Below are 21088 nucleotides of genomic sequence, written 5' to 3'. Positions count from 1 at the left end.
AATTTTACCCATTAAATGATCATATTTAGCTAACTAACAACGTACTTTTAGTTAAAAAATATTTAGTTGTACCAAAATTGCGAGAAACCCTAATTATAAAGACACCTGTCTAAGGTCGAGGCACACATGGCGACTTTCGTAGCTCGCCGTAGCAGTCGTCGCCGCCGTAGCTCGCCGTAGCTGAGGAGGCCAGCTTGCGAGGCGCCGCCCACGGTACAGTCACGATTCTGATTGGCCGCAAGCACGATAAAAGCTCCCCCTTGCTGCTAGCCTCACTTGACATTTTAATGTTTACAATACTCATGTTAACAGCTAGAATTAAAAATTGTACTTTCTTACGTTTCATATCTTTGTAATATAACAAAAACTTCTTAGTAATTCTTAGTTTATAAAATTTATAAATAAAGTCACTCAATAATATTAAAAAAGTCACATAAGGTAGTTTAAAACTATTAGGAAAACAATAACTAAATCTTAATTAGCTTTAAATTTGATCAACTTAGAAAAAAAACTATAATGTACACTAAAGTGAAACCGTAGTGTAAGAAATTAACATTAAATATTTTATTTGTTTTAAAATACGTAAAATTATAATGAAATCAAAAATGTACATATTTTTAAAAATTTAAAACTCGTTTCATACTGCCAATCAATGTGTGAGGCCATTCATTATGTTTGCATGTAATACAGTCAGCTTGGAGCCGCGCGAGCCCTGACAATGTAGCCTGTGGACTGGGATACAAGATGTGCTCGCAGCTGTCTCCCTCGCACTTGAACATTGGTGGTATCGTTGTCCCGTTCAGGGGGTGGGTCTCGATGTAATCAGGGGATGATGTGACTCGCGATCTCCGCGGCTTCAAAGATCACAATTATCAGAGCAGTCTGTCGAAAGCCGCCACCGTGTGGTGAAGTCACCGAGAAAAAGTCACTGATCGCGTACTGTTAATAATTTTTTTTTTATTATGTAAATTAATTTTTATCAGACATTGTCAACAAACGCAAATAATATTAAAAATAATAGAGTCGTGTTTGTAATTTAAAACGATCTTAAATATGACTTTAATTTTAGTTATGTGTTAGTGATTCTTTTATGGACATAGAGATATTCGAGCTGTCTTCATTTTGGGAGAAGCAGCGGACGCCGGCAACGGCTTTCCGTAAGATGGGCACAGGTAGGAATGATACTGGAGAGAAACATTTTTTACGAAAAAGTAGTAAAAAATTTAATTATTAAATCGTTTTTTGAAAGAGATTATAAAATTATACTACTTAAGTTTGATCATATTATATGCATTATGTTTTCCACTAATTTTAAAGTTGTTGCTAAGAAAGCTTAAAGCTAAATAAGTTAAAAGGTACGTCTTAACTTTAATAGTTAAACAAATTAACATGCATAGAGTAAATTAACGTAACATTTTTTTACCTTCTCCAAGACCGTCAAATGTAAATATACCATTTCTTGAGGACTTTCTATAAATACGCATGAAAGTATATAAGTAGGTACTAACAGTTACTTTAAATGTTACAAGAAGTGTCTATGGTTTCCTATAATATGTCAGAAAATTGAAAAGAAAAGGCGAAAAGTCTCCGATCGAATTTTAATAACTTGTTCTTACATCCGTTAGAACTTTCTTCTGATTTAATCCCAGGTTTTCTGCAATCAGATAAGTGAGCTGATCACAGGATACAAATTTATTGTTTATTTTTCAGGTGACTAGTGATCATTATCACCTTAGAGATTAGAGAGAGACTTATCGATTATTCATCAAATTATTCAAATCACTTTCCGAGTTGTTAAATCACAAAATTTTACTGAATTTACTTAACGAGACGAAGCCCGACGGAAACCGAAGCGTCGGTTCGCGGAGTTGCTTAACTTAATTTACCGAAATAAGACTGGCCGCCTTTATAAAAATTATCCTTGTTATAAAATTGATCAACACGATTCAATGGAAGATACCAAATGATAAATACGTTATGGTGCAACTATTTCTTTTGGAGTTGTAATGTAATTAAACGTATTTCCAATTCTCTAAAAACTCAGTGTTCGGAGGTTTGTTCACTTAAATATGTACATATGCAATTTACTTGCCCAAAAGCTTTAAGAAATTTGTAATGAAAATAAAAAAACTGACTGTTGAAATGAACAAAATCATATAATTGTTTGGTTTTAAAGAATCCAAACAATTGTTTACTTAAATTCTATTCTAATTCTTTGGTATATTCAAAAACAAGTGTATATACAATAAAATTAAAATACCTATAAAATTCTATAGAATATTCAGACATCTCTACGATGACTTATTCCATGTCCGTGCGAGATCTGCCGTAAGCTCTCCATTGTTTACAGTGAGCGTGCAAACACGATCCGAAGACGAGTGGAATGAAACAAAGCGCGGCTCCTTGCAAACGTAACTTAGGGACGGACCCGAAACTTGGAACACCCCACACTATCCCATCTACATCGTGTTTGCTTTACACCCTTGTTTTATTTTTCTTTCTTATGTGATGCCTTGATTCCTAACATTAGTTTAATGAAGACAGTTTTAATTGTATTCAATAAAAAAATCCTAAATCTTTTATAAGGAAAAAAGGTCACATAATGCAAACTAAATTAATAAAATTTGTTTCAATACCAATTACCTTATAGAGCACATTATGGGGTAAAGTACGGGTCATCCATTTGGAAATTTACAGTTGTGAAAATATAGTTTTAATTTAAATTTATTTATTAAGAAAATCTAAATCTTAATATTTTACCTGTATTTTAAAGCGTAATTTTATAATGTAATATTTATTTAACTATGAACAACATCCTGTATAGTTAAAACACAAGCAAATTGAGAGCCCCTACTGCAAGCCCACATCTCGGAAACTTTGGCGATCAACATACGAACTGATACGTAAATCCAAATTACTTATTCAGTTGATCCTTTTCATTGCTAATATTTAATAGGCATTATTTAATGTTAAAATTTCGTTAATTTTCTTAATATCTAATTAAAACATGAAAAATGGTCAAATGTAATTTTCCCAAAAAAAAAAAAACATTGTTATTTTTGCTCAAAGACATTTCAGAATATATAGACTAGATCTGACGAGACACAGTGAACTAAACATTTTTACTGGTTTCATCTCTGAATAGTTGCCTCAGTTGTCAAGTTTGACATGCCTAGAACTTTCCCAGTATTTAAATTATAATTTTCATAATTCTTAAAACCTTTGAACTATATTTAAATCTTTCTGTACTTGCGACTTTAGTTAATATTTTATTATAGCATTAAATATTAAGTACTGCAAATTGTCACAGTTATCATATATTATTGTTTCTAACTATATACTAATCCCTAGTATAATTAAATAATCGCGAGCATGTTATATTTATGCACGTTTAACAAATGCTATGTTGACTAAATTGTGGGTTGTCCAACATATTGTCCGGAAAACGTCGGCTAAATATTTATTTTACGGATAGTGGAACCTAAATAAAGTGTTTTTAAACTTTGAGCTATTTATTTACTTCAGGCGGAAAGGGCGAATTGAGTGTTACTTGTTATAAAAAGATGTATACCGTTATTCATCACATCACTAATATTGTTACCTATAGCACTTTAAGATTGGAAATACAAGGCCTGCTTTAAGCTATCGATAAGACTGCATTTAATGCTGGCTGCAAAACTTCAATCCGTATATGTTAAACGTCAGTTTTGTAACGAAACTAGACCGATACCCGGAGTCACAAAACGTTTTTAAAAACGAGCAAACTATTTACATCATGCTTCTTTGAGATCTAAAGATATTAACCATTAAAAAATTAAACTTTGTAACAACGCCACCGCTATTAATGTAACAAAATACTTCTACAACTAAAGTAACATGTTTAAGTATTACAATGAGTGTTGCATTTCACACGGTTGCTGTAATTTTGCGGGCATTACTCTTCGGACGCAATGAACATGCCCCCGCGTATCACCCCAGCATCCCCCGTCACGGCTGTTAAGTGAAACAAATTAGCACTTTGATCGCGTTTTTTCAATGATTATAAAAATAAAATAAATACTAAGAGGGTTAAGGTAACTGAAAACTTAACAGTTTTAAGTAAACTAAATATTGAGTGATAATAGCCATAGAACATTATAAACTGTGACAGCATAGACATGTAACCTACTAGCTGTCTCCCGCGATTCCGTCCACGTGCAAATAATACAAAACATATTAAATAACCTATGTGTTATCCTAGACTACGTTCTACATCTGTACTAAATTTCATCAAGATCCGATGATCCGTCTAAACATTTGCATTAAAATATTACTCGTAGTAATATTTGAAAGATCGATATCTAATCTAGAGCACAAAAGAGAGGCGAAAAGAAAAACTCCTCCGGAGGCCTTGTGTTGGATGAATTTCCTCAATGTTGTTATTTACAATACAAAATGAGATTTCAAAAATCGACTCTCGATTAGATGTCATAGTTGTAACATTCTACCTATGTGTGACATATCTATGTTACATATCTATGAATTCGTAATTCATATCTGTCAGTAAATCAAATCTTTTTGTACCCTTTAAAAGAGTAAAAAGTGCTTTTAATTCATTTACTGTATTTAAATGTTACATAACAGAAATCCACAATTGCTTCAATGATGAAAGGCAATGCTTAATTTTTTTTCATTCAAAGCGAGTTAATCTCGAAAATTCTTTTTGGTACAAAATCCTTTTAGAGGCGAAACGAAAGGAGATAATTACGACACTTCGCGGCTTTTCTGAGAGCCCCCAAAGACGATCACTAAAGTCGTCTAAGTCCATTTCGCCGAGGAAAGAAAAGATCTTTAGAAAGGATTCTTGGTATTATAGATGACCACCTCTTACACAGTAGCGTAACAAACATTTTCATACATTATTTTTATTACAAAAATCTTTATCTTTTCTTATTTAAAAATAGCTGTCGCCCGCGACTTTGTTCGCGACTTTCGCATTTATAATATTAGTAAGATGTGTAAATTATAGTGATGTAATAAAAATAGTGATGTGTTTGTATTATATTATATGATCACGCCTATCACCGTTGTAAAAGATCAATACTAAGATCTCAATCATACTTAGCTTAAAAAACTAACCCTAAAATAACGAAACATCTATAAGAATTCCGTCACATTTCCTTACGATACGGTGTAAATGTAGTCAATTGCGAGCGTTGAGGAAAAGGGACTGAAGGGGAAGGTTTCTGTAAACGGAACAAAAACACCAACGTTATTAGCGAGATTGTTGTAATCTGACTAATCTATTTTGGCAAAGGGAGCGCCCGTCGGCGTCGGTGGGCGGAAGTGTCAATTAATAGATAAACATTTCTTGTGAGGAAACGGAGTAGATTTAATGATCACCAAACAAAAGTCCAGTGTTGTATTCATTCAAAATGCTTAATAGCTGCATGATAAAGGAAGACTTAAGTATATAGAATGCGCAAACTTTAAGAAAGAAACAATATTTTGAAATGATTTTTAACCAATCATTGTTTAAGCTTTCATAAGACATTATTATAAGTTAACTAGCTGTCGCCCGCGACTCCGTCCGCGCGCAGTTAAAAAATGGGGGGGGGGGTATGAAAAATAGATGTGGGCCGATTCTCAGACCTACTGAATATGCTCACAAAATTTCATGAGAATCGGTCAAGCCGTTTCGGAGGAGTACGGGAACGAAAACTGTGACACGAGAATTTTATATATTAGATTACTACGCGACTCCCAACGCTATGTTTTTGACACGTATTAATTTCTATCAGGAGATCGGTTGCTGGACATACCGTGCAACGTGTGCGGTGACAGAAGCTCCGGCAAACATTATGGCATCTACAGCTGCGACGGTAAGATTTGATCGTAAGTTTCGACTGCCGAAACATTTATGCAAAAGATATTGTTATGTTTCTTTTAATATGTTACGGGATATGTTTTGGCAGTTGGGACCCACGGTAATTTTCTTAATAAATTGTTTACATAAAATACATCTGGGATTTATCACGGACTAAGAATTAGAATTGAACTCTGTATAAGTGATGCCGGCATCGAAACTCAGATCATACATATCAGACACTTTCAGTGTCAATATTTTCTCCTGGCAAGCTCACTTACATATGAAGAAATAGTAATGACATGAAGAGTGTGAATAATGTTTTATGTGTAGGGTGTTCGGGTTTCTTCAAGCGGTCAATACACAGAAACCGCGTGTACACGTGCAAGGCGGGTGGCGAGCTGAAGGGCCGCTGCCCCGTCGACAAGACGCACCGCAACCAGTGCCGCGCCTGCAGGCTCGCCAAGTGCTTTCAGGCGAATATGAACAAAGACGGTAAGACACTAACCATGTTAACTTTTATAACAAAACATTATTTAAATATCTTAATATAAATTAAAGAACTCGGAAGCTATGAAATCTTTCGGGATCTTGTTATTTAAAGTCGTTGATAGTTACCAAACTAGCCGATCGCTACGTGTAAAGTGCACCCTGGAACGATTTTAAATTATCTCCTGTACTCATTATCTGCACTAATAACACAAATAATAGGATAGAGACTTGCTTTTTACCCGCAAGACGAGAGGGTAATGCATTTAACTACAAAAATATAAGTTTGTTTAGTTTATCTGAGTCTTGTATGTTTGTAATGGATAAACTCAAGAACCACTGGATCGATTTCGTAGTATTCTATCGCCATTTGTATATTGTACCTATACATTATAACATTGTAACACTTTAAATTATAAAAACAAAAGCTTGGATGGATGAATTGATGAATGTTTTATACTACGTATCTCGATTTAACGGATCTCGACGAAATTTGGACGAAGTCGTGGGCAACAGCTAGTGGGATATATTGTTATTATAAAGGGCAAAAATTTCAAATCCACCGTTGCGAAGTCGGTATAGGAACAGGCCGTAGTTTGTTATAAATTACACAATTCCTGGAATTGTGGTAAATTGAAATACCTAGACTGTAGTTTTTAAAAAGGAACACATTCTATCAAATAATGTAAGATCGTATGAAAGATAGAGGGTGTAAAGAGAATGCTTTGTTAGTGTTTCGATCACGCTCACAGCAGGTCGCTTTGTGCTCTAGTTGATATACTGAATGTAATAAATACGGTGGCATCTCTCAGCCAGCCCCATTCGGAGCGGACGATACATCTGTCATTACGTCATTTCCATATATCTGATATTGAACGTCCTCCTGGTCCTATCCTTTGTCACCTCTATTTATTGTTATTATATATACACATAGGAAAAATAGTTTTGAAAATTTTACTTTACTACTCCTCTTAAGTATTTGATATTAATCGACTTCCAAAAGGAGGAGGAGGATTCAATTCTCAACCACGTAAATACTATATTTATCTATATGACTTCGTGAAGTTATAATTAAAATCTATCAAGTACGTATATGCTTCATAAACTTTGTATTTATAATTTTCTGAAACTCGTGCAAGCAACGACTCCTCCATAATTTGCATATATTGCAAAATCTCGACAATTAAGCATAATTTGGTTAATAATTGAATATTCATAGTGCACCGCGTCCGCCACAAGTCGTGCGGTATCTCTCATCATGTGACAAAGCCTTTACTTTGCCTTAAAATACTTGGTACAATCACTCAGGGGTGGCACTGAAATATTCTATATTGTATATTGTTTTACAAAGACAAAGTTGTACACAAAATGAGATAATTAACTTATCTTTCAACTATGAATGCGAAAGTTTGGATTCTTGGATTTTTGTTACTACCTATCTCCAAAACGGTATAATAAATTTCGCTAAAATTTGACACAGATGTAGCACATAGTCTGGACTGCACACACTGGCTAGTAATTCAATGAAAGGAATTCGTGAGTAACAATACAATTACAATTCCGTGCACTATTGTTATTAAAACAAATACAATTGTGCCTTATCTAAAGGTTTCCACTACTATCATATATTTGATCCAAACATATTATAGATATTTTTGAGATTCTACGAACAATTTCACTCAACCTCTTCAATATTCAAAAAATTCAATTACATATTTGCATCAGATACTAGCTTTTTCCCGCGACTCCGTCCGCGCAGAATAAAAAAAAAAAAGAAAACGGGGTAAAAATTATCCTATGTCCTATTCCTGGTTCTAAGCTACCTGCCCACCAATTTTCAGTCAAATCGATTCAGCCGTTCTTGAGTTATAAATGGTGTAACTAACACAACTTTCTTTTATATATATAGATAAGTAAGCACGTACCTCTTGCTGCAAGAAAAACTTGACAAAAGTTCATAGACCATCTTACTTAACACTTTAAGAGTTACAATTTTGTACAACGGAGTCATGCGGCAGTCGGGTAGCCCTCGCGCGCTGTGGTCTGCGCGCAGGTGCCGTCGCTGAATTATTCACGAGCATCACTTTGTGCCGCCGCGACCCGGATTACCTTTATATGTTTACTCGCTCGCGTAATTATACGCCCTCACGAAACTTAGACGCCGCGCCGCCGCTCAGCCAACAGTAAACTGCGTTACTTCCATATATATAACATTTATAACGAAAGCCTAATGTAGTCAGTGGAAGAATCAGTGTCGAATTAATTACATTACTATGACAGTTAGGAGCCACTAATATTGTATACAGTTTATGTAGTTAGATTTAACCCACTTCACTCGTGCTGATTAAAAACTATTTAAAAATGCAGGTATCGTATTGTTTTTTTCTTTTATATTCTCTAAATTATGTGAGACCGCCCTTCATTTTAAAAATTTTACAATTACAAAATAAAAAGGCACGTTACAACTGTTATAATTCATATATACTTACATATAACTATAAGTAATTATTTTTATTTACTTAAAATACATCGTAAATGCTGATGTATATTTTATATAATATAGTACGAGCCGACTTCGACTGGCAGCGCCAGCGAGAGCGAAGTAAGCCGATAGGTATTTATAATTCATGCATTTTCACTTCGACTAGGTCGCTTACCGGCCGCAACCGCGGAATAATGGATTAACTCGGTAAATTAATCAAGGTACAGACAGACATTTTGTCTCATTTCACTTAACAGATCACAATATAGCTTGTTATATTATTTACAGAGAGGTCAGAAACAATACTTCATATTGTTTCTGACCTCTCTGTAAATAATACGGTACATATTCTACCGGTACATTCTAAATAGGCTTTTTTGGAATTAGTAACTAGATGAGTATGTGCAATACATTTCCTTCTGTCTTCCTTTCTCCGTTATTAAAAATAAATAACATTAAAAATATAATTTACTAGTAGTTATCCGCTATTTCGTCCGCGCGAAATTAAAAAAAATCTAGTAATAATTATAGCCCAACAGTGTCAGAATTTTTCAAATCGCTTCAGTATTCAATACAAAAAAACAATCAAATCTTTCCTCATCATAATATTAGTAAGTACAGATGTGTACGTAAATTATAGAAACCATAAAATTCTAAGTTCGTTACCAGGCTTTCAGATTTCCATTACATCAATCACGTTGAGTTTAAACTGCACATCGACTGTTCAGTTAAAACTCAAGGTGTGAAACGGGATTTAACAATTTGTATCAAACTAAATAAGTATCGAACTTTGAAAAAGTACCCAGACGTTCGTACATCAAACCATACGCCTGTTCTTTTAGGTCGAGCTATTCCAAAAATGTATTTTACTAATATAAACAAAAGACCGAATCTCTCTGAAATCACTTCCATAAAATAGACGTAATCCCCAATTTAACTTTGTGAAAATTAAATTAAAATCAATGAAAACTGCGAGCAAGCCAACGCCTACTTCGAGTTTCAACACTTTTTGAATATCACTGAAAAAGTTAAAGGGTTTAAATCAAAAAGCTTTTGATTTTTTAATTTAAAAGTATCGTTTTTTCCTACTTAATAATTTACATTATATTAAGTGAAACTTTGTTAATTTTGAGCACTCTTTATTTATTTAACTGTACAAGACTATAGATAGTTTGAAATTATCATATTTTATCAATGCATTTTGACCAACAACCAACTCAGATGATATGGCATGAATTTATTCTTTAATTTGTTCTTGGGTTCGTTATTACAATTTATCTAGCGTATCATCACCTTTTATGTATTCGTACATTTAAAAATACAAATATGTTTATAATTATGATAAGGCTCAAGGCCACTTTTAGCGGAGTGTCGCGAAGACGCATAGCCGACGGCGCGCCGCCGACGCCGCTGCCGCGCCGCCGATAAGGGGCAAACTTTTCAATTACCGCCATGTCGTGTTACCCCGCAGCGGGTTAAATTAATTCTCTCCACTTCACAAAAAGATTCACCTTACCCTCCCCCGTTCCGCCCCCCTTGCCCCGCCTGTGAACTGACAGCGGCTATTCTGACGCTCTTTTATTTTTTTCCCGATATTTCCCGACCCCTAACATGCTGACGTTTCGGAATATTTATTTTTAATTTAACGGTTCGCGCGCAAGATTTGTGTTCCACCGTGCGTTTACCTTTTTGAAGTCCTTTTGTGCTAAAAAGAGTATTTAGAATGTAATGAAACCCTCAGCTTGGCAGCGCCCGGTCTCTTTATATTGTTATACGTGGAATCGTTTCATGAATCTGTTCGCTATCGTGTATTTTACTTTGTGCTTTCTATACCTTAATTAATATTATTTAGTTAGGTATTCATTAAATAAACATTGTTCCTTTGGTACGGAAACCTCTGTACCTACTCTACAATACTTAATAATACTCTTTAGTATTATTAAGTATTTTCTAAACGTTTCCATGCACTTACCTGCACAATAAATCGTGATAAAAAGTAATAATTTTCATATCCATAACCGTAACTCATTACTAATTGTAGAGTTCATCAAAGTGGAGTGTATCAAATGAAATAGATCGCATCTCCTGGGATCGCTTTAGGATCAGTAGCACGTGTTCACACCTCCCTCTCGTGTACGCAAGGGGTGCACTGAGGGTGCTGACAATTGCTGCATAATAGTGAAATTTAGTTATGCTTATGAAACTATAATTACGAATTAATTGATTAATTTGTTGATAGAATTAAATTTTATTAACTTCTCTATTGGATTTTCTTTAATACTTCTTCAGAAAATTGGTGGTTTTGGTGGAAATAGAAGGAATTTTTATTAATTTTACTTTAGTATAAATAACAAAATCTTTAGTTCTTTTTGAGTGCATCCATCTAACATTAAAATTAAACTGTTTAACGTTACCCTTAATAATTCTATGTACAACTTCTACATTAAATCATTTAAATAAGTTTGTGAAGTACAAAGGTATACGTCAAAGGACAGATAAATAGTTGATCTGCGTTCGTTTCGATCCGATTATGTGATTTATTCACCGCTTTACCGGCGCAGGGTCCTCGCATCTCAAATATAACCTCTATTTTGACAGTAACCGATTCATCCCTCGCTCCCCCTAACAAATCTCGCCCATCTAATTTCATTTTAATGTCTTGCGTGAACAAATTATTGTCATGTCATAGATAATAAAATTAATTTCAACAATAACGGTACCACGGATACATCTGTTTCTAAATGATTTTTTTTTGTCTTGGTTCGCGTGATTATAAATAGGTTTGCACGATGCATTAATTGACTATTATGATTGAATGGATTTCACGCGGTTTTGCTTTTGATTGTTTTAGATTCCAAATTAGTGTTTATTACATAGAGTGTTTCTTTACTAATAAATTATTAATTCCTGATAGATCTTGATAAATCAATAATTATTCTTTCATGGTCATATTAGAAGTAAATCTAGAGATGAAATACATATAAGAGATCTACAGTGTTCTAATTGGATTACACACTTAATGAACATCAAAGCAAATCAGTGTGTAGAAGATCCTGACTTAGTTCCTTTCAGACGGTCTGTATATTGAACTCAACAGCTTTACTTTATCAATTATGTATTAATTAATGTAATTAATTTTATAATAAAAGTAGTAAATAAAAAGCTACTCTTTTATTAAGTTAAATAAGTTAAGGTATAGTAGTAGTATATCTATGGATTGAAATAAAGTATTGCGGTGGTGTCGGTAGTTGTTTCTCCTCGGCAACGAACTAAGTTCACAAACTGCCTCCGCTTCCGGATGTCGCTACAACTTTCGCCGAGATGAAAACTGTCTTTTATACTTACTGTTGTTTAGTCTTCCCCTTCATTGCAATATTCACAATGTAAAATAAAATTAATTTTTAACTAAGTACTTTTCTTAGTAAATTTCTGTATTTTTTTTTTCTTTTGGAGGATTAAGTACCCGAGTCACCACCCAGCTTTAACATCAGGTATTCAGTAATTTCTAAAACTTTTGATAATAATATTGCTGAATTATTATCTCTGCCTTAAAAATAATCATTCTGTTAAAGGAGATAAATTAAAAACACTTTTTTTTTCATTTTCATTTACCAGAGAAAATATTAATTTCCATAAATATCTCTTTTCTCACGTCTCGTCGAAGGTGTCTTTTTCATGTGCTGAGCACGTCAGGCGTGAATAAAACATGACAATATGGAAAATACAAATGAAAATATTGCCGCGTGGGTACCTATTGTAGTGACTAGCGGACATCTATTACGGACCTTTATATGACCGGCTCGGTGGGCACCGCCGCGCCGCAACGGGCGGAAGGTGAATAAAAACCTGGATATTTCTCATATTTATGTCCGTGCACTGGAAAATATTCCCCGTGTACGGTATACACGTGTGTAGGGATATAGGCCCTAAAGGTGTGCGCGGTAAGGGGTGTTATCGCGCGCAGGTGTAGGGAGCGTGGGAGCCGCCACCTGGCGCGCCCCCTCTGCCTCTTCGCTGCCCTCCGCCCTCTCTGGCTCGTTAATGATGATGTGCTCAGCCAGCAGACTATTTCACTTCTGAATACATCTTTCTCACTTTTGATCCTCCGACCCGCTCGCTCTCGCATGCCGCACTCGATCCGTCCCAGTCCCACCGAGCTCGCCCGGTCTCATCCGCCTAGTCAATTCGGCAAACGCGTATCTACTTTGTGTCGGAAATGTAATGGAACAAATGCGGCTGGAATTAACGTCGGAACGAATGTCGGAACACGGGGTCGTTCTCTCATCGGATATTTTCCACGCGATGATTTTGATGCGCATCTACAGGGCGAAACGTTTGTGGTCAAATATTTATCACAGCACTGTGTGAATATTGTTTACCTTTGTGCTCATCGAATATGTTTATTGTTTAGTAAGATTTATTACATCGTTCAGTCCTAATAGATAAAAAGACAAGAAAATATTTATTATAAATTTTAGAGACCAATTACTCATCATGTATGTAATGAAACTATGTAAGTACTAGCTGTTACCCGTGACTCCGCCCACACGAAATTTAAAAACAAACTAATTAGTACCCAAGTGCTATTTCAGATTATGTACATCCTATTATTATTATCCCATGTAACTATTATTATCTACATCCATGCAAAATTTCATCGAGATCCGTTGAGTCGTTCTGGAAATCCCTTCTAACAAATATCCATCCATCCATCCATACATCTAAACTTTCGCATTTTATTATTTTTATTTTTAAGATGTAAAATGTAGAAATGTAACCATCATACAATTTACTTGCATTAGAAGCTGGTGACCGATGTAAAATAATCTCGATCTGATTCAATGTCTCGATGCGACGTCCAAAAATATAAAAATTGTTAAAAGCTATGTGAGTTAACTTACAACACCTTAATATAATATTATGTGATACCATTACTTAATCGTCATGTTTGCGGTTAATCTAAAGAAAGCTACGAGTCATGCTTAGTGACTGATATCTTAATAACAAGACTTTCCTACTCTTTTCAACGCCAACCGAAATATGTACAAACGTATTTTTATAAAATTGCTAGCTGTTGCCCGCGAATCCGTCCGCGTGACAGAAAAATAATAAGTAGCCTATCTGTTCTTCCGGACTATGTTCTACATCTATGCCAAATTTCATCAAGACACGTTGAATCGTTCTGGAGATACCTTCAAACAAATATCCATCCATCCATCCAGCATCGAAAAATTCGCATTTATAATATTAGAAAGATTAGGATACGCAAGAATATAAACGTCTTGATAGATTATATACGTCGAAAAAAAATATTTCGTAGCTCTTCCGCTACGTTTGGAATTTTTTTCGTAGCTCTTGCTCTACGTTTTCGAGAGCTGTCGTTTTGTTCGTAAAATTGTTCGTAACTCTTCGTTAACGTTTCAAAAACCTTTCATCCAGTACTTCATCTACCATTACAACATCTTTCGTAGCAGTATAAATGTTAACAGTACTCACATTGTTCGTACAGTAAATTATTCCTATTCATTAAACGGTTCTGTTGAAACCTTGAAACATCTTCATATTTTGTATTCAATTCACTTGGTATATGAGGTAACAACGTCTTGCGCTCGCTCGTCAGTCAATAAACCTTTTGACCATTCACCAATTCGGCTTCGTGAAGCTTTCGCCGGGCAGGCAGCAGCGTCGGCGGCGGCCGGGATTATTGGGTCATTAATCACAACCCACATCGCTCGCCTCCGACCTGCTCGCTTGCTTTACCACAAGAGTTGGCTTTAACATATCGATAACGTAACTTTTATTTGGAACTACTTCTTTAAAACAAATGTCAACCAGTTTGGGGTCACGTATAAAATCACAAAAAAATGAAATCTCATGACATAACAACAAACGATACAAAAGTATAAGATTTTATTAAATCGACGCAATTGCTTTAGAGTTTCCTCTTTATTAACAAAGTATTGACTTTAACTAAAAGTATGAGTAGTTGAACATGAAATTATTCCGTACTTTTGACAATTAATTTATCGACATTTTAACAAAATATTTGTCGAACGTCACTATAGTATCGACCGCAGAGCTCAATTTACTCGGGCAGCAAGATCGTATGTACTCTGTCCGACCCAACTCCCACCTCCCAAGTCGCTGGTGTGGGCACGTTACAACACTAACGATTCGCCAACACCCCGTCTGTCTGAGACACCATACCAAGCTAATACTTGAGAAAATAACACCGATGTAGTCAATGTTGTTAGACCTCAGGTCAAGTTATAGGTCAATTTACTTTATGATTATGCTTATAGCTACATTAGTAGTATATAAATCCTATATAAATCATATTATAACAGCGAACTTATAGGTATTCAAATCGCTTTGTCCATTTTTACATTACGTTATTTACGTTAATACTTCCAACCTAACTAGGTACCGAACACTGACTGTTGACTTCTAACATACTGTCTGGAATATTTAAAATATCAAATAATAAAAAAAGAAATGTTTTAAAAATATAGTTGCATTTATGTGGTGGTTATTCTTTTTTCACCCCTCCAGGGCATTATTAACTAAAAGACAGAAATTGAAAAGAGAGAGTAGTTTTGTTTGCTTTCAATTTGATGTAGCGAAGGGTTTTCTCGTGATGATGTTTGAAGTTAAATCTCCCTCCTAAACGCTTCAAATGTGATTCAACGAGCGCCTTTTTACTTCGGCTTTAGTTGAGACTCAAACGCGCGCGTCTTCGTTTTCATAAACAATTCATCAAAATGTAGATGCACACGTTTAAAAGATTTGATCTTTTCTGTTAAAATTAATATTCATCAATTATAGTCAGGATTGTGGATAATGTCGTTATAAAAAACCGAGTTTCAAATAATGCAAATTTTAGAAATTGATTTTGATATTTTTTCCTCAGTTTTGTATCAAATGGATTTAAAAATAAATAAATGATTTATTCAACTTTGAATGTAGTACCTACTTATTATATTGACTTTTAGAACTACTAGTAAAAATACATTTATAAAAGTGAGATACCTATATAGCAATGATTCGTAAACAAAAAACGTAATTCGTATTTCGTCGTAGTATAATTAAAATCCTGTCCATTAAATTCGCATTCGTAACTAACCCCTTGGCTTAGATGACCCCTAGTGTAATGTCGTACTCAAATATAACTTCTAAAGTCATATGTTTTGGGATGGAAATCGAATGTAATCGATCTCAAAAGGGAGGCGTTGAAGCCGAGAAAAAAGCACGTGTTCTATTTGGGATTACACGCGCCCCATAAACAAAAGGTTAACATCATAGCTTCCGATACACGTAAGTATAGCCCTTACGATGCAATTCATCAGTGTTTTATTGTCTTGTTTTTTAAGAAAACAACGTCTCGACTTTATTTTAAGTAAACAATGCGTATACTGTCCAAATAAATTTGGACCCTTATAAATGTTTTTTTTTTAATTTTCCTTGTGCAAACCCCATAAATATTAAAAAAATAACCTTAAGTTATACTTAATTAATTAACAAACAAGTATTGAAACGATTGAAGGACCATTCTCAGTAATGTTTTATACAATGAATTTGCAGAAACATATTAAGACCTGAAAACTAATATACAATCTTATACTGACCGTAGTTTTGAGTTTTAGTAGGAAGAGAAAGGTCTCTTAAAAGGTCTCTTTTATAATTACTAAACGCAAGGGCGTTTAGTAATTATAAAATTAACTTGGACTAATTACTAGAGACATGAATTGTAGAATTGTTTATTGAAATGTAGTTATATAAAGTACGTAACTACGACAGCAAGCTATATTTCCAAAGACACTAAACGCCCCGCAAGCCCCGAGCTGTGTAGATTTAAGCCGCTCGGAGTCCAGCGGCACTATTCAGCCGGTTTAAGCCGGGCGGTGGCCGGGCGACAGGGCGCGGGAACGCAGCGTATGCGCCGACATGTGCGGGCACAATGGCCGCATTCTCATGGACTCAGCCGCGGTAAGCTGATTGCGTGACGTCATTACAGAAACAACCCGATATACACACTGGGGACTTTACGAACGTAACTATCGATATTTAAGAAAACTGATTTTTTTTTAGTTATATAAATGGAAACTATATCGATACTTTTTATCGGAATGATTAGGTCGTAGGTCATTAAGTGAATATAACTAAATATTATGTACAACTAACGGGTGCAACTTGACTATTGGTGGAGTCCATTTTTGATGAAATTATGTAATGGGGATGACGGTAAGATTTGAAGAATGGGCACATAAGAATAACCGTTGAGTACGTAGATTGTATGGATTTGGCCAACTAGAAATCTTTCTCTATGTCCATCCATCCCTCTGGGCTAGGTTCAATATTTACCTTTATATGTTTATGTACATACATACATACATTGGGCTAATATTTTGCCTTAAGTACCAGTACCTTAGCTACCTGAAGTCGAAAAGAAAATAATATAATAAAAACATTTTCTCACGCTAAAGCCACTTGAATGTTTTGCAGATAATAAATAACTATTAACATAAACGCAGTGTGCACACAGCCTAGGTCGTAATGCCGACTATGGGTGAATGCGATCTCGGCTTACGGGGATCTGCAGCGAATAATCGGTTCACGACTCCATAATCCAGCGTGTAAAACATTGCCGGCGTTAGTTACTTTAAAAGTGCTTTTTTAAAAGAAAATTTTATCTATTTTACTATAAAAAAAAAAACATGTTAAACCAAACTAAAAAATACGTGTTAAATACTTACACAATTTTTTTCAGAACAATTGAACGCTTGCCTTAAGCTAGCGATCTACGTTAGATTCCTGTTCCTAATATTAATATTTAAAAATTATTTAAGGCATGTCTAAATATTGATGACATGAGTTTGTGGATAGTCGTCTAGTAAATGTCTCTCTTCCTTAGCCGTCCAGCACGAGCGAGGTCCACGAAAGCCGAAGCTGCACTCCGGCGGGCTGGGCACGCTCGCACCGCCACTCGCGCACACGCACGCGCACGCACATAAGCCACACGCGCTAAAGCTGTCTCCGCCCTCGCCGTACGCGCCGCTGCCGCAACCCTTCAACTTTCAAGTAACATATATAGACAGAACATTTATATAGTAGAAGTAGTACAACTAAAGTTGTAATGCGCGCTAGTCGTAGATTTGAGGACAAATGACCCTATAACTCAGAAGAAGCCCAACGTTTGCCCTTCCTCGAAACTAGGTTTTTTTTTTAATTATGTACCCTATCATGCTACTTTTTAGTAATTGAATTTATTACTTTAGTTTAGTCTGAGCGGCGTGAGCGAGCCTGCACCTCTGAGCGCGGCGTCGTCGGCAGGGTCCAGCGGCGCGGGCGGGGGCGGAGGTGCGGGGGCAACAAGCCCGCTGCCGCTGCTCGCCGAGCCTTTCCTTGCGCCACCGCCCGGCCTGCTGCATATGCTTATGTCCTCGGATAAATGCCAAGTAAGATAAATTAATACTTATAGGCTCAAAGGCAGTTTAACAGAGGTAGAAGTAGAAACAGCTGTTAAGTTAATGGGAGTTATTTGTACGGGTAGGAGCCTCTACCTTCAATATATCGGTGTGAAGAAGAGGTACTTAAGCTATAGATGATCGCTCCAGTTGTATCGACGTACGTGTACGAAGTCAAAGACGCATTTAAATAAAAGGGATGAGGATTAGAGAAAAGAGGGGAAGACTTGACGATAATGGGAGTCACTATGTGTATGAAATTTAATGTTTATTATTGTGTTTTTCGCTTAAGGAACTAATGTGGAGCGCAAAGCAGTTGCAACTACAAGGAGACCCCACACTACTGCGGCCGCCGCCTAGTCCATTTGGCGCACCGCTTGCGCCGACTTGGGAGCTTTTACAAGTAATTAATTCTATGTTTAGTAATAAGATGAACTTTTTGGTTAAGAAATATGTAACTATATTGCGATGGTCACAGCCTTATGAATTATCAGAAAATCGTAATTTAAATTAAATATCGTAATTTACTTCTAAGAAAATTCGTTCTAGTTACTACAAAAACTAAGAATAGCTTAACTTAAGTAATACAAATATCAGTCTCTAATACATATAGCTGTAAGTAAAATAAGTAAGGGGTGTATACTGCTTGGTGGCTTTTTGGCCGCAAGGGCGTCGCGGGCTCGCGATTGGGCGGCTCGAGGGTGACTTTTCGCCCTCACTTGACTTACCCCGCCCCTAGGCTCGCGATACCAACTGTGACAACACGATACACGCCTACAGATATCATTCTTTACATTATATACAACGTGGTACACCTAACAATCCACATATTTTTAAAAACATTTTTAAATTAAATGGTTATAAAAGTTAACAGATTTGTTAGCTTCTGTCATTTATTTTGTGGAATTGAATATCTTTTCTATTTTGAAATAACAGTAACATTAAGGTCGCGACCACGCGCAGTACTCGTATCTGTTATAGATTCCACTAACGAACAGAATAGATATAAAGAGTCGACTTATATACGTTGTTTTAGGAAACAAGCGCACGTTTGCTGTTCATGGCAGTACGGTGGGTGCGGTGCCTGGCACCGTTCCAAGCACTGGCGCCGGGCGACCAGCTAGTACTCCTGCGTGCTGCGTGGAAGGAGCTCTTCCTGCTGCACTTAGCACAGTGGGCGGCGCCCTGGGATCTTGCCCCGCTACTCGCCGCGCCAGCCGCCAGGACTCGTCTTCCGCCAGACCCTCTCGCGGATTTGGAACTAAATACTTTACAGGTAAACCTATCATAAAGATCATGCCTATAAGGTATTTTAAGATAACGATTAATGAGATAGTGTTCTCGTGTATTAATAAATCAGTAGACGTCTTATGATCTATATCTCTAGATCTAGATCTATACCGTCTTAGATAATACTAACTTGACAGAACTTTGTTGTAAATCTGGTGATTTATTGTATCGCGATTATCCGAATAATGCAAACTTCTTCGGCATCAATTTGTGATGTACATTGTTAAATGCAAATTCTTCGTTTGGGTACGACCAAATTGTTAAAATAAAGTTGTGTATATTTTTAGGAAATTCTGTGTCGATTTCGTCAAATAGCGCCAGACGGCAGCGAGTGTGGCTGCATGAAAGCTATCGTTCTGTTTTCACCAGGTAAAATTGTTTAAAGATAATATAACAAATATATTTAATTTTTTATGGAAAAAAAATTTATTAGTTGCATCCTAAACTTGTTTTGTAACTGTTTGCACACAAAAAATAATGACACATTATATCGTTATCATAATGTTTGGTAACAAATATTTCATTTGAAAAGTTATGAGCCACATTAACGATGTTATCTTTTAAAAGTACCTAAATTTTTAATGAAATCAAAATTAACACAGACACGCCCGGCTTGAGCGAGACACAGCCTGTGGAGATGTTACAGGATCAAGCACAATGTATACTGGCGGACTATGTTCGTACGCGATACACGCGACAACCAACGAGGTTAGTCATACAAGAAGCTTTATAAGGTAGCAAGTTACTCTATTTCTACCCGCAACAATATGACCTTTAACTCAATCAACAGAGCGTTCACAGCTAGGGTCTTCTCTATAAAGTGACACAATTAGAGCGCTCTTGCTGCCTGCGTCTAGGGGATTCCTGATCTATAATTGAAAACATCATATAATAGATTTATGTATGGTCTTCCAGACCTATGTATATATTGACTGACTATACGTGACCACTATTATAGAAATCTATCAGTTATACAAAGCCATTTTTGTGCTGAATTATTTTGGAATATTAACATTAAAAACTGGTGCAGGTTCGGGCGACTGCTACTCCTGCTGCCGTCACTTCGTGCGGTGCGAGCGCGATCTATTGAGCTGCTGCTATTCCGCGAGACTGTGGGAGATGTGTCAGTAGCCACACTGCTGCACGACATGTACCGCATGCAGCCCGCCCCCGCCCCCGCGTTCCCCCCACCCACTATCACCGAGCATTGCGCCTCACCATAATCCTTTACAATTTTATAGGTTAGGTTATCACAAACTAAGAGCGCTCCTCTCACTAGTCATTCGAAATTTATCAATCATCATTTTTCGACAATTTATTGGTCACAAATGTCGTTGGTATTAGAAAAAAAATATGGTTAACAAGTATGTTTTCTTTTATTTAGATTACATACTGTGTACTAGTCCAAAGTTTGATCTCTACCCAACATCTAGTCAAAATTATATCTTCGTCAATATTAGTCATAGTTGTAAGTTGAAGCATTACTATACATAATAAATATAGTAGCTAAAGTAAGAC

The 21088-nt window shown here is 35.9% G+C and overlaps 1 protein-coding gene across 1 annotated transcript; it reads left to right on the top strand.

Annotated features, from left to right (window-relative positions):
- Nucleotides 1-1162: 1162 nt before the first annotated feature.
- Nucleotides 1163-20793, top strand: LOC106714709 (protein dissatisfaction). The gene is made up of 10 exons (XM_045678760.1): nt 1163-1172; nt 5781-5861; nt 6179-6340; nt 17728-17894; nt 18092-18271; nt 18573-18683; nt 19317-19556; nt 19858-19944; nt 20169-20278; nt 20601-20793. The coding sequence occupies exons 1-10, from the start codon at nt 1163-1165 to the stop codon at nt 20791-20793; spliced, it is 1341 nt and encodes a 446-aa protein (XP_045534716.1).
- Nucleotides 20794-21088: the final 295 nt, after the last annotated feature.

The sequence above is a fragment of the Papilio machaon genome, chromosome 7 (genome assembly GCF_912999745.1).
Source record: "Papilio machaon chromosome 7, ilPapMach1.1, whole genome shotgun sequence".
NCBI classification, from domain to species: domain Eukaryota; kingdom Metazoa; phylum Arthropoda; class Insecta; order Lepidoptera; family Papilionidae; genus Papilio; species Papilio machaon.
This window is presented reverse-complemented; position numbering and strand designations above follow the sequence as displayed.

Coding starts and splice junctions, on each gene's coding strand:
- LOC106714709 (XM_045678760.1), top strand. Junction 5,862..6,178: donor TGGCATCTACAGCTGCGACG/GTAAGATTTGAT, acceptor TTTTATGTGTAG/GGTGTTCGGGTTTCTTCAAG. Junction 19,945..20,168: donor TTCTGTTTTCACCAGGTAAA/ATTGTTTAAAGA, acceptor ATCAAAATTAAC/ACAGACACGCCCGGCTTGAG.